Below are 19,546 nucleotides of genomic sequence, written 5' to 3' on the forward strand. Positions count from 1 at the left end.
ATGTTTTTAATAAAATATTTCCTTAAGTAACAATAGAACACACTGTTTTCAAGTCAAACAAATCAGTCACATTCAGAGTGAGACATTACAGTTACAGGCAATATGGGGTTGTGTGGGAAAAGAGAAAAGGAAATGGGGAGGCAGTAAAATTTCATTCTTTTGCAGTGTGTGTCAGCAAAGCCTTTGTGCCAGCGGCGTATGAACTGGTAGTTATTTTTGCTGGCGGTGCGAGAGCCTACAGAGTCCAGGGCGTGGTTGATTGGTTGCAGTGTGTTGTGTTTCTCAGAGCATGTGCAGAGTGACTTCACCACTAGAGCAGCTACAGTTGCCCCCCCTTAAATTGTGGGGCAGAGTTCGTGTGTAGGCCCACCCTCTCCCAAAAAACTTTCCTTTTGAGGGTGGAGATATTCCCACCCCCAACTAAGTCAACCTAAGGCTTTGCTGTCCTGAGAAAACTTCCCTCTGACCTCCTCCCTACCCCCCACCCCCACCCCCCGGAGTTTAAAATGCCACCGCTTATTTTTAGGCTCTGAGGCAGGAATAACTTCCCAAACTTTATTTCGCCCTGCTGCAGAAGGGGTTTTATTTTGGGAAGAGGGAGAACACGGCCACCACCCTACAGCCCATAGCAAAAAAAATAAAAAACCCACAATGTTTTTCCTTTCCTAGCTGGTTCACCCCACAGAGTGTGGGGCCCACTGTTCTCCCACGCAAACTTCTCCCAATGATGTCTCAAGTTGCCAGAAGCGTTCCTGAGGATTCCTTGGCCCCTGACGATTCCCTGCATGGCCTTTTCAGTGGTGGCACCAAAGCCACGAAATTAGTGTCTTGTGCTGCTGCTTTGAGAGCCCAAGTCCTGCCTTGATTTTAGCTGACTTGTAACCACCCCCCTCACCTGCCAGTTTTTTTAAAATTATGAACAGGTCAATGCTGGATCAGGCCAATATTGTACCATCTAGATCAGGATCCTGCCCGTGGATCCCTCTCCCCCTTTCTGTGTCTTCCAGAAACTGGCGTTCAGAAGCATCGCTGCCTCCCAATGGCAGAGGCAGAGATAAGATATCCTGGCTAGTGGCCATCGATAGAAAGCCTCTCTGTTGTGAATTTGCCCTGTCCCCCTTTTAAAGCCAACCAGGTGGTTGGCCGTTGCTGCCTCCTGTGGCAGGGAGTTCCACAGTTCAGCTCTGCGTTGCGTGGAGGACTTTTCTTTTATCCATCCTGAATCTTCCAACATCTACAGGTGAAACTTGGAAAATAAGAATATCATCGAAAAGTGCATTTATTTCAATAATGCAAATTGAGTTTCACCTGTACCTTCATTGGATGTCCATGAGTTCTCGTGTTGTGCTCGTTTATAAACTTAGAATCATAGAGTTGGAAGAGACCCCAAGGGCCATCCAGTCCAACCCCCTGCCAAGCAGGAAACACCATCAAAGCATTATTGACATATGCCTGTCAAGCCTCTGCTTAAAGACCTCCAAAGGAGGAGACTCCACCACACTCCTTGGAAGCAAATTCCACTGCCGAACAGCTCTTACTGTCAGGAAGTTCTTCCTAATGTTTAGGTAGAATCTTCTTTCTTGAAGTTTGAATCCATTGCTCCGTGTCCGCTTCTCTGGAGCAGCAGAAAACAATCTTTCTCCCTCCTCCATATGACATCCTTTAATATATTTGAACATGGCTATTATATCACCCCTTAACCTTCTCTTCTCCAGGCTAAACATACCCAGCTCCCTAAGCCGTTCCTCATAAGGCATTGTTTCCAAGCCTTTGACCATTTTGGTTTCCCTTTTCTGGACACGTTCCAGCTTGTCAGTATCCTTCTTGAACTGTGGTGCCCAGAACTGGACCCAGTACTCCAGTTGAGGTCTGACCAGAGCAGAATACAGTGGTACTATTACTTCCCTTGATCTAGATGCTATACTCCTATTGATGCAGCCCAGAATTGCATTGGCTTTTTGAGCTGCTGCATCACACTGTTGACTCATGTGAAGTTTGTGGTCTACCAAAAGTCCTAAGATCCTTTTCACATGTACTGCTCTCAAGCCAGGTGTCACCCATCCTGTATTTGTGCCTTTCATTTTTTTTTTTTGCCCAAGTGTAGTACCTTACATTTCTCCTTGTTAAAATTCATCTTGTTTGCTTTGGTCTCTTCAAACTCTATGATTCTAAGTCATGACTGATGGAAGTTGTAGTCTAGCAACCTCGGGAGGGAGGGAGAGACGCACCGCAACGCTTTGTGTTTCCTGCTCTTAGTTTACGCGTGACATCTAGCATAGAGCCACCATTTGCCATGACATTTATTCACAGAAAAAAAAGAGCTGTGTGGGTTTTTTAAAAAGTTAAATCATTCTCATTGTTTATTAAGTTAAAAAAAAACCAATCGAAAAGCACTGATCAGACATTGCATGCCGAGGCCTAACCTCTTCCTCCATCGCAAACTCAAATCTGGTTGCAATTTTTTGGGGGGGAAAGGATCTTGGCTTTTTAACAAGGGATTCGGCATTCAGGGAATTCCAAGATGCAGGAGAGAGGCGTTCGGGGCGGGCTAAAGACCTCAAGGGATCCCACTCTGACATTTGGCAGATTATCGTCTCTCCTCTCCTAGGGCTCCCTTCTGGCTAGCCGAAGAGGGGCAATGAGGAGCAGGGCTGGCCGAAATGGGGGTGTCAAGGGGCCATGGCGATCCAGCCGAGGATGAGGAGGGAACCACCATAAGGGGCCGCCTTGGTCAGGATCGGGTCCCCTGTCACGGCGTGGTAATACAGGGCGCCAGAGAACATCCCCATGCCCAGGGACAGGATGCTGCCGGCCTGCGAGGAACAAAAGGTGCAACTTAGAATCGCGGAATGAATGAATGAATCTTTATTTGCTCAGAAATAAACCCTACACAAATTTGGAGTCTCTAAGGCGCTTGGGTGGCACCTTGTAACCCCCTCCCCCCAAAAAAAAACCCCCAGCCAATTCTACATCGTCCATCCTTACCATCAGGGGATAGCGGCAATGGGGCACAGCCAGGAGGGCCAGGCTGTGAAGGAAGTGATATTTGTTGGCCGTCTCGTAGAGCTACAAGAGAAGGTCAAGGATCAAGGCAAGTGCAGTGATTCAACACACACGGTTCATCCCTGTGGCCTGCCTGTCACTGTCGGGGACTCACAATTCCCATCAGCCCCTGAAAGTGCGATGGTCGTTGTAGTCCAGCAATTCCTGGAGCCACAGGTTCCCCATCTCTGTACTTCAACCATTTGCTCCCCCCCCCTCACCAGATGTTGGACTACAACTCCCATAATCCACTGCAAGCTTAGGAAATGATAATGGATGATGGGCTTTGTAGTCTTTTCGATGCCTCCATTTGTCAACAAAGGGAGACCAGCTTCCCAGGCTGCCTCTGTACTGGATTTGAAACTGTTTTAAATTGGTTTTCATAGGTGGAACTGTTTTTAGGAACTAGAGTGTTTTCATGTTAAATTGGGTCATTGTTTTTTCCCTACGTGGAATTAAGCCATTGCTTTTGCTCAGGCATCCCCAAACTTCAGCCCTCCAGATGTTTTGGACTACAGTTCCCATCTTCCCCGACCACTGGTCCTGTTAGTTAGGGATCATGGGAGTTGTAGGCCAAAACATCTGGAGGGCCGCAGTTTGGGGATGCCTGCTTTTTGTTGCTGGTGTTTTTCTCTGGGGAAATAGCTTTGAGATCATTTCCACAAGCGTGGATACATCTTGGGGGGCTCAGGGTGAAAAAAAGGACCCAGTGTTCAAGTAAGGGGAGCATCTTACGATGGCAAATTTGGGAGTGCTGGTCCATGATCTCACCAAGAACGGGCAGCTCCACCCACCTGTGCCATCCCTATCTCCTTTCTGCAAAAAACCCAGGCATCCTGGTTCCCAGGATTGTAGCCCACCTGGAGATGGGTCCCAGGGGGCCTGACTAGCAGCCACAATTTCTCTCGAGGACACACAAGAAGAGTCAGCAGGATCAGGCCAAAAAGGGCACGTCAAGTCCAGCATCCTGTTCTCACAGCGGCCAACCAGATGCCCATTACGTTAATCCCACAAACAGGATTCGAACACAAGAGCCTCTCTCCCCTCCTGTGGTTTCCAGGAACTAGGATTCGGTAGCACCCCTGCCTCCGACCGTGGAGAACCGAGAATAGCCATGAACAGTCCTCTCCTCCTTCATGAATTTGTACTCTTAAATCCATCCAAGTTTGGTGGCCTTCACAGCCTCCTGCAGGAAGGCGTTCCACAGGTGAACTATGTGCTGGATGAAGGACGTTCTTTTATTGGTACTGAATTATTATTATTATTATTATTTATTAAACGTGTCAGTCGCTTTAAGCCAAACAACATCTCCCAAGGCTCAGCTTCACTAGATGTTAGTGGTGGAGTTTCATGCTCCGGCACGGGGGGAAGAGGGCAGACGGGGGTGGGGCTGGCGCACGTTCTGGGGCGGGGGGGGCAAGCCGTGATGATGCCCTCGGGATCACGCTGCCCGGGGCGGAGCGCCCCCATCGCACCCCTCTTCCTACGCGCCAGCTGGATGTGTCAGGAGCAAGGGAGCAGAAATAATTCTCTGCCTCCGTGCCCGGCATAATTTTATAAACTTCCGTCATTTTGTAAAACTTCTTCCTTCCAACTAGTTAGGAACGCACAAACTCTTTTTCCATCGTATCGCACCCAGCAGTGCCCCTTCCTCCACTAACCTGACCTACTTCATTCCTCTGGGGGTGGGGGTTTGAAAATTTGAACCCCCAGGGAAGGGTTTCTCTCTCCACCCACAAACAATGACAACCGGTGGTTCCGGATTAACTGGCTTAGCCGAAGGGACTGGGGGGGGGGAAGAGAACCAGTGTAGTGTAGTGGTTATGTTTTGGACTACAATTCCCATCATCCCTGACCACTGGTCCTGTTAGCTGGGGATCATGGGAGTAGGCCAAAACATCTGGAGGGCCGCAGGTTGGGGATGCCTGGGCCATTCTCAGGATCCCCCCTTCTGTTGTGGGTGCGATCATGAGATTGGAGACCGGTTGCCAAGCCTTTAGGTATGTGGCCCTGAAAGCTATGGCTCAAGCTATGTTTCAGACCGATGGGTTCGTCCCCCCTGGTTCTGAGAGATAATTTTAAATCTCCATGGGAAAGGGAAATGGTAGAGGAAGTGCAAAAGTGCGGTCTGTCCTCCCTTTATATTGAGTCCATGACGTACAGCCGCGCTAAAGCGATGATCGCTCAGAGATTGGGGGATATCGCCAGACAGGAGGACATAGCCCGCGTGAAATCTGGGATGTTTCTAGGGGAGCAGGTGTATGGGGCTGCACCAGCCCGTTACCTGGCGGATATCCACTACGTGGAATACCGCAGACTACTTACTGCGGCCAGACTGAATGTCCTTGATTCGGCGGTTTTGAGGGGAAGATTTGGAGGAGTCCCATACGGTCAGAGAACGTGCCATTGTGCCTTAGGCGAGGTAGAATCCACAGAACACATTTTACTGAGTTGTCCCTTTTATAATGATTTACGGCAATATCTTATAACCCCATATTTATCTCAGTTTAGTTTCCGACTAACTAAGAGAACGGCAGGCAGCATATTTGCTAAACAAGCCCACTGGGAAAATAACCTTCTCGGTGGCTAAATTCCTCTTCCTGGCACTCAAGTGTCGGAAACGTATAATCGAATGTCTTGATGTGGGTTACCTGTAGGAGGTTTAGTAGTGCGGTCATACCCCATTTATGTATCCCTCTGATGCCTTCAGTTTTATATTTTTATATTTGTATTGAGAAATGTTTTTTTCTTTCTGACTATCGGTCGAATAAAGTATATTGAATTGAATTGACTGAGCCAAATAAGACCGTTTACCTCTTTTAAGTAGTCATCTCGGTCGCTCCGACGGAAATCTGCGAGGAGGGCGGGGAAGAGAGAGATGAGTTAGCAGAAACTGCACAGGAGATAAACTGGGGGAAACGGGTGGGTCATAAACTCCTCCCCAACTGCTGCAAAATGTGATATGGGTGGAGGGAAAGTCTCCATGCTCTGAGCTTGGAAACACAAACAGGGGAGGCGAACCAGAGGGCCCAATGCACCCGGGGAAATCCTCAGCCGAAACAAACCAAAACCCTTACTGGACTTGATATTTAAGTGCAGCAGCAAGCGAACTTTGGAACTCCCTGCCAATTGACCTCAGGCAGGTGCCCTCACTATACAGTACTGTACTCTTTTCGGCACCTGTTTATAAAAAATATTGCTTAGAGAAGCCCACGCAGATATTTAGAAAGCTGATGGCACAAGTTTTTCATCTGTTTTTGGCCAGTTGTAACTTAATTACTGCTCATTTTACTTGCTGATAATTTTATTGCGTTACTATTAGTCCTAGCAGTAGGAAACCGCTTTGAGCGGTTTGGTTGGTTGATTTCATTTTACAATCAAGCGGCGCATAAATTTTATGAAATAAAACAAATCCAACCGCAGATTCCGCTATAGAACTTCCTGGTGGTGCCCCCCCCCCCGCAGTTTGCTGGTTTAATAAGCGCATGATAAAAGGGGGGTGGGTGGGTGGGGCAGCTGGCAAACCCCAGGGGCGTCATGCAATAACCCCCCCCCCGAGGTAATAAAGGACCCGCAAGCCTTGTTTGCAAAAACAGACCACACACCCTGCTTAACTTCGCACCGACAGCCCCATTTCAAGGCTCGCCCGCCACCTTAATTGCTTGCAACCTCCTTGGGGAGCTGGAGCTGCCCACAAATACCGTCGGGGGATCAACGCCAGAATTACATCCCCTCTTCTCCAGCCCCGTCTCCTGGCCCTTTTTCTTGCATCCAATCCGCCTGCCCTCACCATGAGCCCCGTAGGCGGCCGCCCCGACCGCCGCAGCCCCGCTCAGCGCTCCGAGCCGTCGGAAAAACACCCCGGCGCCCGCAACCATTCTTATCCCCGACGTGAAAATGTATCAACCTCGCTTCCGAGTCCCGGCGCGTTTTATCCAATCGGCGCCCTGGGTGGCTCGTTAGTATGCAGTCCCCGCCCCCGCAGAACGCCGCGTTTTAGCCAATCGGCGTTTTTAAGGCCTCCCTTCCTTCCGCATCAGCCCAGTTCGGAAAGGGCGGCCAATGGTGAGACGTGCGAGGCCGGGGATTGGAACGCGGGTGCGTCCAATGAGAAGCGTGCTTCCTCCTCCCCGCCACCACCGTCCGCCTCTCTTCTCCAGTTCCATTCTCCTGATAGGCTGCCTCCGGGAAGTCCATCTCAGCACGTCAACCAATCAGGGGGCGCCTGGAAGGAGCGCGCTTGCACCAGCTCCTGCCGCAGCTTAAAGAGGCAAGGAGGTTGTGTGGAATGAAAATTAAGGTGTGCGCTGCTGTTAGGATCCATACGGTAAGCGCGTGGCAAATAGGAAAAGCCGGCTGCGCGTTAAAATCCTACCAACCTCCACCCCATATTTTTGGAAGGAAGGAAGAAATTGTTCGGGCTCCTTTTTTAGAATATTTACGGCACTCCAAGTATCTCCACAGCGCCGCCTGGTGGAGTAAAAGAGATTCCCACGTGGTTTCTCCTTTACATCAATTGCCTCCTTCCTGCGGCCTCTTCCATCATACAGTACCAGGAAGCATTGTCTGTTTTAACCTTCCCCAACCTGGCGCCCTCCAGATGTTGCCGACTACAGCTCCTACCAGTAGTCCAAAATATCTGGAGGGCGCCAAGTGTTGGGGTTTTTTTTTGCGAGGGGGTCTATTTCCACATTCCATCCTGCAAACAAAAACAAACAAACAAACAAACCTCAAAGCGCTCGTTGGTTCTTTAATTATTTTTCATCATCAAGATGATTTATCTCCTCGCTCCCCCACCCCAATTTTTATTTTTTGCAAGCGTCGACCACCAGAGGGCAGCAAAGGCGCGACAATTCAGCGCTTGGCAACAGCATCGGGTCTTTAATGCTGAGTTTTGGGATGGATGGTGGTTCTTCTGGCATCTGCATTGCTGGCTTTAAATTAAATTTTAAAAAACACCCTGCCCGGTTAACTGCACGAGCGTCAATCGAGGAATCAATCGCTTTACCCATGCACAAAAAATGAACACGTGTATAACAGGTTTGGGTTTTTTTTAAAAAAATTAGAAGACGTTTTCCGTGTGTGACAGACGGGGGAAACCCCGCTACAAAGGCGACCTGCAGTTTTAGCAAATATTCAGGTTTTTAAAAGCGTTTACTGATGCCGCACCCCTAATTCAGGGAAGTTTTTAATGACTGATGTTTTAATGTACTTTTAATCTTTTGTTGGAAGCCGTCCAGAGTGGCTGGGGAAACCCAGCTAGATGGGTGGGGTATAAATATTATTATTTAACATTATTTAACATTATTATTATTTAACATTATTTAACATTATTTAACCTAAACATTAGGAAGAACTTCCTGACAGTAAGAGCTGTTCAGCAGTGGAATTTGCTACCAAGGAGTGTGGTGGAGTCTCCTTCTTTGGAGGTCTTTAAGCAGAGGCTTGACAGGCATATGTCAAGCAAGAATGCTTTGATGGTGTTTCCTGCTTGGCAGGGGGTTGGACTGGATGACCCTTGTGGTCTCTTCCAACTCTATGATTCTAATTATGGATTGGCCAGACCTCACAAAAAGACCGCAATCCCATTTCCATATGTGATCAGATCCAGATGTTTGCTTTGAACCAGGATCCCACGTCTTCTAAAATCCTCTCTCTCTCCCCCATTGCAGTCTTCCTCTAGATATTTTTTACTACAACTCCCATCAGCTCCCATTGGGACAGCCATGTTCCCATCAGCACTGGGGCACCCCCCCCTCCGGCTGTGCTGATGGGAGTTGTAGTCCAAAACATCTGGAAGGTGCCAGGTTGGCGAAGGCCCCTCCAAGCCGCTGTTCTTTCTCAGGTCCCCAGGTGCTGCCGGACTACAACTCCCATCGTCTGCGACAATTGGCTAAGGTGCCTCAGGACGATGGGAGTTGTAGTCCAAAACATCTAGAGGGCGGCAGGTTAAATAACGAAGGCTGTCTTTGTTTTTCGCCCAGGCCCGGGAGGTGTTCTGAAGGCAGATCGTCAAGACACACGAAATAAAAAGGGCATCGGAGCATGCGCAGAGTGGGATTCGAAAAAGGGTGGGGGGCACCCCTCCTTCCTGCCGCTATCCGATCCCGCCACCTTCAGTCCCGAGTTGCTCATATGAGGAAGGTGCCAAGGAAGTATTCAGTGTAAATTGTATTTACCACCAACACCTCCTTCTCCTCTGCCCCAAATAGCTCATCCTGGGGTTGTTGCTTTTAACACTCTCTCTCTCTCTCTCTCTCTCTCTCTCCATATATATATACATACTTTTGTTCTATAAGTGGCAGAATCCCGAGAATCAGTCTCCCTCCTGCCCCCCAAAAGAAACCTAGCAAAAGGGCAAGCAAGAGATCTTCCTTTGGCTATTTCCATTGCTTGAATTGTTCATGTGTTTCCATCTGGGGGATCTTTAGGGTGGAAGGCCAGGATATAAATTTAAATAATAAGGATGGCGCTACTCTGCCTCCCTGTTTCTGTAGTGAGAGGCCATTTCCGCCTTTGCCTCCTCCTCCCAACCTGCTGGGATTTATACTCCCTGCTCAGTCTGTCCATTTTCTCCTCTCCCATATTGGATCCCCTTTATCCACAAGACTTTATTCTGAAAAGAGGGAGGAGCTGGGGCTCACGGAGGCCTTCAGGCCGAGCTCAGAAGGTGGCGGAATCTCCTCTCTTGGAGGCTTTTGAGCAGAGGTTGGATGGCCTGGCACTCCAGGCAGGGGCTCCACCTCTGAACTGTGCCCTCTGGGTCGTGGGTTCGAGCCCCATATTGGGCAAAAAAAAATCCTGCATTGCAGGGGGTTGGACTAGATGACCATTGGGGGTCCCTTCCAACTCTAGGATTCCCCACAGGCCCTGCTTCTGTCTGCCCCTACTTCCTAGCCCTCTCTTCCTGCACCCAGGATAACTCCCCCCCCCTTGCAGGAACAGCTGGAGTGACGAGAAGGAAAGAAACTTTACAGTATTTTGCTTATTTATTGATGGCCTTTGTGCCCCGCCATTCCTTCAAGGTTGCATATCCAGTTCTCCTTTGCGTCTCATTCCCCACAACACCCCTGCGAGGTAGGTGGGGCTGAGGGGCAGTGCCTGGCCTGTGGATCTGAACTCTGGTCTCCCCAAGGAGCTAGTCCTCATTGAATCCCAGCGACAACAACCCTGCCAGGTAGAGGTGGATAGCCGTGTTGATCTGTCATAGTTATGTAGCTTATACTGTATTTAGTTGATCTTTAAGCTGCCACTGGAATTATTTTAAAAGATTTTTTCAACTGGTAGGTAGGTGCTCTACTGCTGAGCGATGGCCTTTTCTCCCAGATGATGTGTGTGTGTGTGTGTGTGTGTGTGTGTGGAGAATTCAGTTCCCTGGCTCAGCCTCAGCCCGGACGCCTGGGTCCTTGCCCCAGCCGAGAGGCAGGAGTCAGGCTCCGAGCAAACGCCCTGTGCTGGGAGGAAACGAAGCATCTTTAAATCTGCCACTGCCAGCGTATAAATTATCCATGCCAGCCACCGGAGAATATAAATGAACCAGGAAGGAGGCGTCTGAGAAACCCCACAAGACACCTCTGGCTGCCGCAGGTTATGGAGCAGGAATGTTAAATGCCTGGTTGGAGACGCAGCTCTCACGGGCTCAGCCCCAGGACCTATTTTTAGCCCAAATCGTCCTATAACACACACACCCCACTCGTAGCACATGTTTGCTGACATTTCCTTTTTTGCCAGTGGGCTGCGTGGCGAGGGCCTCTGAGCATGCACAGAGTGGCTCTTGCTCAGCACTCACCTGGCCTCATTTGTGTGTGTGTGTGTGTGTGTATTTGGAGGGGGAAAAAATCTCTGCGATGGGGAGCCTTGACTTCCTTCATCTGGGCCATCATATCACAATTTAGGAAAGTAGGGAAGAAGAACCATTTGTTTGTTTGTTTGTTGTGTTTATATTCCACCCTTTTCCCTCCAAGGATCTCAAAGCGGAGTGTAATGGTTCTTCCCTTCTTCCATTAAGCCTCTCAACAACCCTGCGAGGGAGGTTAGGCTGGGAGGCAGGGGCTGGATCCCAAGGTCACACCCCGTGAGCTTCCTGGCCCCAGCAAGGATTTGAACCCCGGTCCATCCAAGGTCCTAGTCCTCATTTAATCCCCACAACATCAATGTGAGGCGAGCGAGGCCTAGAAAGGGGATTTGAACTCTGGTCTTTCTTCCCCGACGCTCTAACCACTGCACACCACCCCCGGCTCCTACACTACTACACCCCGAGCTTGGCTTGAGCCAAGGCCTTCCCCCTTGCCCCTCCAGAACAAAGAGTTGGTAGGCTCTTATAATCTCAGGGTCTCGTGTTCGAGACCCACATTGGGCATAACGGGAGTTGGGCTACATGGCCCTTGCGACGCTAAGGGGAGGAGGCAGGGCCCCTGAGCATGTGCAGAGAGCCTTTCGGCAAGGAAGCCCGGCTGAAGGGATTCCCCTCTCTTGCCGCTTGCTGGATTTTTGGACTCTTGAGAGGGAAATAGAATCATAGAATCGTAGAGTTGGAAGAGACCACAAGGGCCATCCAGTCCAACCCCCTGCCAAGCAGGAAACACCATCAAAGCATTCTTGACATATGCCTGTCAAGCCTCTGCTTAAAGACCTCCAAAGAAGGAGACTCCACCACACTCCTTGGTAGCAAATTCCACTGCCGAACAGCTCTTACTGTCAGGAAGTTCTTCCTAATGTTTAGGTGGAATCTTCTTTCTTGTAGTTTGAATCCATTGCTCCGTGTCCGCTTCTCTGGAGCAGCAGAAAACAACCTTTCTCCCTCCTCTATATGACATCCTTTTATATATTTGAACATGGCTATCATATCACCCCTTAACCTTCTCTTCTCCAGGCTAAACATACCCAGCTCCCTAAGCCGTTCCTCATAAGGCATCGTTTCCAGGCCTTTGACCATTTTGGTTGCCCTCTTCTGGGCAACCAAATGTTCTTCGCTGGCCTCTGCACCCACACAGGGGTCCATTTACCTTCACCTTTACCCAGACAGGGCGTGGGGTGCTGAACCCCAATATCCCCAAACAAACACTCCCCCCATCCCAGGTCCCCTGGAATTCCCCTCCAGACCCCACCTGCGTCCCCCTCCCATGATGGAGACCCCCAGTTGCCTCCGTCCATCAGCCTCTCATCTCTCTCTCTCTCCCCCCCCCCCGCAAAACCCCCTTTCTTCTTCCTCCTCCCCTTTGCATCCCTCCTTCTCCTGAAAGAGGGGGCAACCAAGCAGGCGTTGCCATGACATCCCTCCGCCATCACAGCCGCCCCCTTCTCTCTCCCCCCCCCCAATCCCTCTCCCTCTCTCTGCGACATAGTTGGGGGGGGGGAGGTAGAGAGAGGGAGAGAGAGGAGGGCTATTTTTAGCAGCCCTGAGCGCAGAGGCAGAATGCAAAAGAGGGAGAGAGGGAGCCCCCCCCCTCCCCACGCGACATCATCACCGCTCCCTGACACGCGTCGGCTCCTCATCTTCTCCATCCACACACCCCGCTCCCCACAACTTCCCTTCCCACGTCGACTGGTCCATGCATGACTTGGGGAAAGGGTCCCCCCCTTCCCGGCAAAAAATGACGTGTTCGGGGAGAGACTTGGGGGGGGGGGTTGGTTCCCCTCCCTTCCAGGAGTGCCGGCCTCTCCGTTGCAGCCCCTTGGGGTGCCAATTGAATAAAAGAATGGGGGGGGGGGCAAGATAACCCCGCTCTGCATAATCGATCACACGATTTGCATGCACGTCATATGAATGGCAATGCTCATCGATTATTTTTTTGGGGGGTGGCAGGCCCCGTGGTCATAGCTAGGGGGGTGCAGGGGAGAGAGCTGCCCCCCCCAAACCAAGTAAATAAATAGAAATAGTTAACCAACTGACCAATTGCATCATAGATATAGTATCTCGGTTCTGCCCCCCACCCCATGGATCTTGCCAGGCCCCCTTAAATATTTTATTTGGGGGAGGGGGGTCGAAGGGACCTCGGGCCCCTAGGAATTGGCGCCTCTTCTGCTCCTTAAGGGTTGAGGGATTTTTTTTTCCCAGTGGGGGAGAAGGATTTATGGCTTGGAGCAAGGGAGGAGCAGAGAGAATATATGTTTTTGAGGTGGGTGGGTGGGTGAGATTAGCAGGCAGGGGCAAATGACCAGGAGGGAACGAGGGGGGGGAATGGGCCGGGGGTGTGGACAGGATTTCTGAATCGCAGGGGGTTTGACCAGATGACCCTTAGGGGTCCCTTCCAACCCTACGGCTCGGTGGCAGGGCGCCTACTTGGCATGCAGAAGGACCCCCCCCCCCATGGCATCTCCAGTTGGGCGGGGAGGGATTTTCCTTGGCCGAAATTCTGGAGCGTTGCTGCTGCCAGTCCGTGTGGACAATATCGAGCTAGGTGAACTCGGGAGAAGGCAGCTCCCGGTTTCTCCTGTTTCTCGGGAGTCGTGAGGACTAGAATCATGAGGAGCACAGCTCAGCGGCAGAGCAGCTGCTCAGCATGCAGAAGGAAGCCAGTTTCGGTCCCCAATGGCATGTGCAGGTGGCCCCGAGTCTGAAGGCTTGGAGAGTTGTTGCTGCCGGTCAATGTAGGCAATGCTGAGCTAGGTGGACCCCCAATCGTCTGACACACTGCCTATATTTACAGGGGGGAGGGGCATAGGTCGGGGGAGGGGGCTTGCTTGGCCTGCAGAAGGTTCGATCCCTGGCAGCAGCTGGGAGAGACTCCGGCAGATGTTGGGTAGCCACCTGCCAGTCATTCTCTAAGTATGATTCCTGTGTTTCTGGGGTTGGGCTAGATGACCACTGGGGACCCCTCTCCAGCTGTACAATCCTGTGACCTTGCGAGGTGTGGTGCGAACTCTCCTTCCAGTGACGTTTTTAGACAAGAGGTCGGATGGCCATCTGCTGGGGGATTTTCTTTTTGTGATTTTCCTGCACTGCAAAGGGGTTGGTCTGGATGACCCTTGGGGATCCCTCCCGACTCTCCGCGACTCGCAAGGGAGAAAGGGAGGGAGGCGAAGAAGAAGAAAGAAGAAGAAGACAGGAGAGAAAGCGGAGGATGGATGAGGAGGAGAGGCAACCAATGAGGGTTGGAGGGAGCGAGGCAATTAAGGAGAGATGGATGTAGAGCTTAGAGAGGGGAAATGGCTCTGGATGGAGAGGGATGGAGAGAGGCAGGAGGGGGCCTGCCCCATAGCCCTGCCAAGCACACCCCCACCCCCTCCCTCTTCCAGGCCCTTCTCCTCGCCTGTCCCCTCCAAAATCCTCCGCAGTGTCCCCCCCCTCTGGGTTCCCCTGCGATGCCACGTTCTGCACTGTTTGCAAAAAATATATAGGTCACGTCGCTTTTGTGCCACAGCTCTGCAATGGGGGGGGGGGGAGAAGCTGCAGGACCCATTGGCCTGCGCAATCCCACTCCCTGCCCCCCAACATAACCAGGAGGCCAAGTCTCCCTAGAGATATATTCTCCCTCTCATCCTCCCGACAACCTTCTGCCTCGGCCTGGATGCCCTGCAGAGGTTTGGGGGTCACAGCGCTTCTTCTTCGCTGGGGATCCTTTTAAGCTGCAATTTCCCTGGGTTGCGCTAGTTGATCCCTGGGGGATCCCTTCCTAGGCCACGGTTCTGGGATTCCAAACTGAAAGGTCCATAATGGGAGAGAGGGGCCTGCTGGCGGCTGGGATCTGTAGCCCCACACATCATAGAATCATAGAGTTGGAAGAGACCACAAGGGCCATCCAGTCCAACCCCCTGCCAAGCAGGAAACACCATCAAAGCATTCTTGACATATGCCTGTCAAGCCTCTGCTTAAAGACCTCCAAAGAAGGAGACTCCACCACACTCCTTGGTAGCAAATTCCACTGCCGAACATCTCTTACTGTCAGGAAGTTCTTCCTAATCTTTTGGTGGAATCTTCTTTCTTGTAGTTTGAATCCATTGCTCCGTGTCCGCTTCTCTGGAGCAGCAGAAAACAGTCTTTCTCCCTCCTCTATATGACATCCTTTGATATATTTGAACATGGCTATCATATCACCCCTTAACCTTCTCTTCTCCAGGCTAAACATACCCAGCTCCCTAAGCCCTTCCTCATAAGGCATCGTTTCCAGGCCTTTGACCATTTTGGTTGCCCTCCTCTGGACACGTTCCAGCTTGACAGTATCCTTCTTGAACTGTGGTGCCCAGAACTGGACACAGTACTCCAGGTGAGGTCTGACCAGAGCAGAATACAGTGGTACTATTACTTCCCTCGATCTAGACGCTATACTCCTATTGATGCAGCCCAGAATTGCATTGGCTTTTTTAGCTGCTGCATCACACTGCTGACTCATGTCAAGTTTGTGGTCTACCAAGACTCCTAGATGCTTTTCACATGTACTGCTCTCAAGCCGGAGGGCACAAGCCCCACGGCACCCCCTGTTGGAGAGACTGGGCTTGCTCCCTGCCCTTCATTTTTTCCCTGCAGGTTCCCGGAGGGCAGTCCTGGTAGGCTTGCCCCATAATGCCCTACACTCTGGAACTCCCTGCTACTTGACGTCAGGCAGGTGCCTTCCCTTGTACATTTTCCGGCACCTGCTGGAAGGATTTTTGCTAAGGCGAGCGGACCCAGGTGTGCAGAAAGCCGCTGTGTAGGTTTCAATCCCCTTTTCGTTTCTTGCTGATCTTAGCCTTTTTTTAATGTTCCGAAGAGTTGGTTTTGGCCGATAAGCTTACTGTTTTGCAAACCGCTTTGGGGTGGTTGTTCCTTTTATATAAGAAAAGAAAAAAAAATTGGCTGGTGTGAAAGTTTTATGAAATGCAATGAATTAAAGAAACCCGGGGATTTCTCAGCGCTTTGGAAATCCGAATAGGAGAGGTTCGCCATCCAAATTCAGGTGAGGCGTGCCCAGGCTCGTAATGGGCAGTTTGGCATCAAGGGAGAGGGGTGTGCATTTGGGGTGGGGTTGAGAAGCGAGAAAATGGGGCCTGCGGAGGAGCCCTGACGCGTCACGTTCCTGCATTTCCAGGGGTTGGACTAGATGGCCCTTGGGGGTCCCTTCCGACCACGGTTCTGTGCGCTGCCTCCAAAGTTTGCTATCTCAGCCGGTTTGGCCAAAGGAAGTTCTATTAACTCTCCATGCCGGGAAGAATCCAATTAAAATGAGCCACGGGGTGTCTTTGAACAGCAGGCTCGGCTGACGGTGTCCAAATTTCTCCCCCTGCCCCGCCACCCCCCCACCAGCCTCTGATCCCTGCAATTTATATGCGGAGATGGCTAGCTGATGCCCAGGGAGTGAGGAGGAGGATCTGCAGGCCGCGATGCATAAAGGAGGATTTGAACCCGGCACCTTATGGGGAAGGGCCATCGTAGCTCAGTGGTAGGGCATCTAGCTGCAGTGCATAAGGCCCCAGGTTCAATCTCTAGGTAGGGCCTGAAATCCTGGAGGGCCGTTGCTGCCAGTCATTGCATGCCTTCCTGAGGGACCCCAATGGTCTGACTCCTCGGGTAGAAGCCCACTTCCTAACTGGGGATTGAACCCAGAGATTCTGCATTCATAGCATGTGTCCTCGTCCCCTGCTTTAAGGCAAGGGCTTCTCTAGACGAGTGGCAGCCCCCACCCCTGAAGGCAAGGAGATGGATGAGGCATGGGGCACATCCAAGCAGCAACCCAACAGGAAGCATCCTTTGCAGGGGGTTGGACTGGATGACCCCCTGGGGACCCTTAGAATGCTACAGTTCTAAGATAGGCCAGGTTAGTCTGCCTGACCCAGCAGCACCTCGACTCAGGCTGATAATGGTGCTCCAGGGTTTCCTGCAGAAAGGGGGGGCGGTTCTCTTCTATGATGTGCTTCTAGATCCGTTTAACTGGAGCTAACTGGGATGAGATCTGGGGATCCAGCTAAGCTATGCCGGATACAAGGGAGGCAACAGCATCCGCTACCTTTGGCCGCTGCCGCACATGGTGCAAGGGAGCATCCTGGGAAGGGGCGGCCTTTTTCTGGGAAGGGGTAGCCGTTTTCAAACCGGCCTTGTGCCATTTGGAGCCCTCCAGTTGTTTAGGACTACAGTTCCCATCAGCCTCTGCCAATTACATCTGTTTTGGACTCCCATCAGCCCCTGCCTGCTCCAGATGTTTTGGACTCCAACTCCCATCAGCCCCTGCCAATTTAATCTGTTTTGGACTCCAACTCCCATCAGCCCCTGCAAATTCCATCTGTTTTGGACTCCAACTCTCATCAGCCCCTGCCAGCTCCAGATGTTTTGGACTCCAACTCCCATCAGCCCCTGCCAATTTCATCTGTATTGGACTCCAACTCCCATCAACCCCTGGCAGCTCCAGATGTTTTGGACTCCAACTCCCATCAGCCCCTGCAAATTCCATGTTTTGGACTCCAACTCCCATCAGCCCCTGAAAATTCCATCTGTTTTGGACTCCAACTCTCATCAGCCCCTGCCAGCTCCAGATGTTTTGGACTCCAACTCCCATCAGCCCCTGCCAATTTCATCTGTATTGGACTCCAACTCCCATCAACCCCTGGCAGCTCCAGATGTTTTGGACTCCAACTCCCATCAGCCCCTGCCAATTTCATCTGTTTTGGACTCCAACTCCCATCAGCCCCTGCAAATTCCATGTTTTGGACTCCAACTCCCATCAGCCCCTGTAAATTCCATCTGTTTTGGACTCCAACTCCCACCAGCCCCTGCCAGCTCCAGATGTTTTGGACTCCAACTCCCATCAGCCCCTGAAAATTCCATCTGTTTTGGACTCCAACTCCCATCAGCCCCTGAAAATTCCATCTCTTTTGGACTCCAACTCCCATCAGCCCCTGCCAATTTCATCTGTTTTGGACTCCAACTCCCATCAACCCCTGCCAATTCCATCTGTTGGGATGGGAGTTGTAGTCCAAGGCAGTCTGACAGCCCCAGTTTACAGACAGCTCTTTTCAAGGGTGAGGCCCAGGGGTCTTGTCCCCCCCCACAACCCGCCGTAGCCCCCCACAGCTCAAGAAGCACACCCAGCAGCTAAATCATTTTTTTTATATATTTACAATATCATTTTCCATTTCTTGCAAGGTTTAAAAATGTGTACAGCATCTCAGCTCAGACCCCCCGCCTCCCCCCCATTGCACCCCAAGTTCCTCTTCTCTCGGAGGGGGGGGGGAAATCCACCCCAGAGGTGTTTCGATCCACCAGCTGTCTCGATCGTAACAAACCAACGAAATAAAAAAAAGAAAGAAAAGAGGAAGAAGGAGAGCACCACCTTGGAATTGTGTTTTTTGATTTAAATCGCGCCTTCTTCCATAAGCTGGAGAAATGGTCCTTCTTTTCTGGGGTGGGCGGCAAGAGTCCGGAAGTTCGGGGAAGCGGCCCAGAGGACCCGGCCCTGTGTGTGTGTGTGGCCCCCGAGTGCAGGAAGGACTTCGCTTTTTCGGCTAAACCCCCAAATCAACCCCCTCCTGGCCCAAAACCTAAAGTCTCATAAAAATAGATTTCTCTCCAGTTTGCAAGTGGGGGAACAAGGGCAACAGGAGGGGAGGGGAGGCTGACGACGGAGGCCGGCCCTCCTTTTCGCGCCGCCTGAGGCGAGGTTCTTGGCAGCCATTTTGGGTCGCGGCGCTTGGCTCTCGAGCGCATGAAGGTGGGAAGGGAGGCGGCCATCTTAAAATGTCGACAGGGGCGAAAAGAACGGCGACGAGGACGTCATAATCATACCAAGAATAAATCCTCTGAGTCGGCAGCCTGGGAAGCCGACAGAGGCCGCGCTTGATTTTTAGAAAACGGAGTTGCGGAGGCGTCGTTTCCCAGGCGGCCATCTTGAATGGTGGGACGAAGCCGCCCCCAAGGAGGCCATGTTGGTTGGCTTTCGGGAAGTGAGGAGGGCCGCCGATGGGTGAGCCTTGAATTTAGCAAACGGGAAGGAGGACATCGTCGGAAACAAATGGAGGGGAGGCCCCGCACGGCAACCTTTCGATTTCGGAGCTGCCGCCATAGTTGTCGTCCCCAGGCGGCCATGTTGGGTCGGTGGAGAACCTCTGGGCTGCCATCTTGGATTTCCAAACAAAATGGCCTGTGCTTTTCTCCGCCGGCGGGTGGATCCGGGATATTGCATTTGGCGATTTTGGGCTGCGCAGGGGTGAAAAGAACAAGGGGGCGAGGGGTTTTTTTGGGGGGGGGGTTCGGCATTTGGCAACAGTGTAAGGCGCTGACATCTCTCTTTCCAGAGGTGCGATCGCACCCCACGTCGGAACTTCATTCCGTTCCTTGGCACAGACTTTATTTTTTTTGTTCACAGGAGTCCCAGGAAACTCGGCATTTGCAAAAACAAGAGAACAGGCCCCCCCCTTCAAACAAACAAGCAAACAAACAAACAAACCACCCCGAAAAATATGCTCCCCACCCCCATCCAAGTTTGCAGAGTTTGGCACAGATTTTGTTTTTATTCCCCACCCCATCCCCCCGTCTATTTAATTATTTTAAATTTTTCTTTTTGTTGTGTTTTTTTTGTTTTTACAAAATAATTGT

The 19,546-nt window shown here is 51.3% G+C and overlaps 1 protein-coding gene across 1 annotated transcript; it reads right to left on the reverse strand.

Moving 5' to 3' along the window:
• Positions 1–2,151: 2,151 nt before the first annotated feature.
• Positions 2,152–6,978, reverse strand: TMEM256 (transmembrane protein 256). Its single transcript, XM_035135816.2, has 4 exons — positions 6,833–6,978; positions 5,857–5,894; positions 2,986–3,066; positions 2,152–2,813 (listed from the first exon to the last, which is right to left on the reverse strand). Exons 1-4 carry the CDS (start codon positions 6,918–6,920, stop codon positions 2,670–2,672), a joined length of 351 nt encoding a protein of 116 aa, XP_034991707.1. The 5' UTR covers positions 6,921–6,978; the 3' UTR covers positions 2,152–2,669.
• Positions 6,979–19,546: the final 12,568 nt, after the last annotated feature.

Source organism: Zootoca vivipara, chromosome 13, assembly GCF_963506605.1.
Source record: "Zootoca vivipara chromosome 13, rZooViv1.1, whole genome shotgun sequence".
NCBI classification, from domain to species: Eukaryota; Metazoa; Chordata; class Lepidosauria; order Squamata; family Lacertidae; genus Zootoca; species Zootoca vivipara.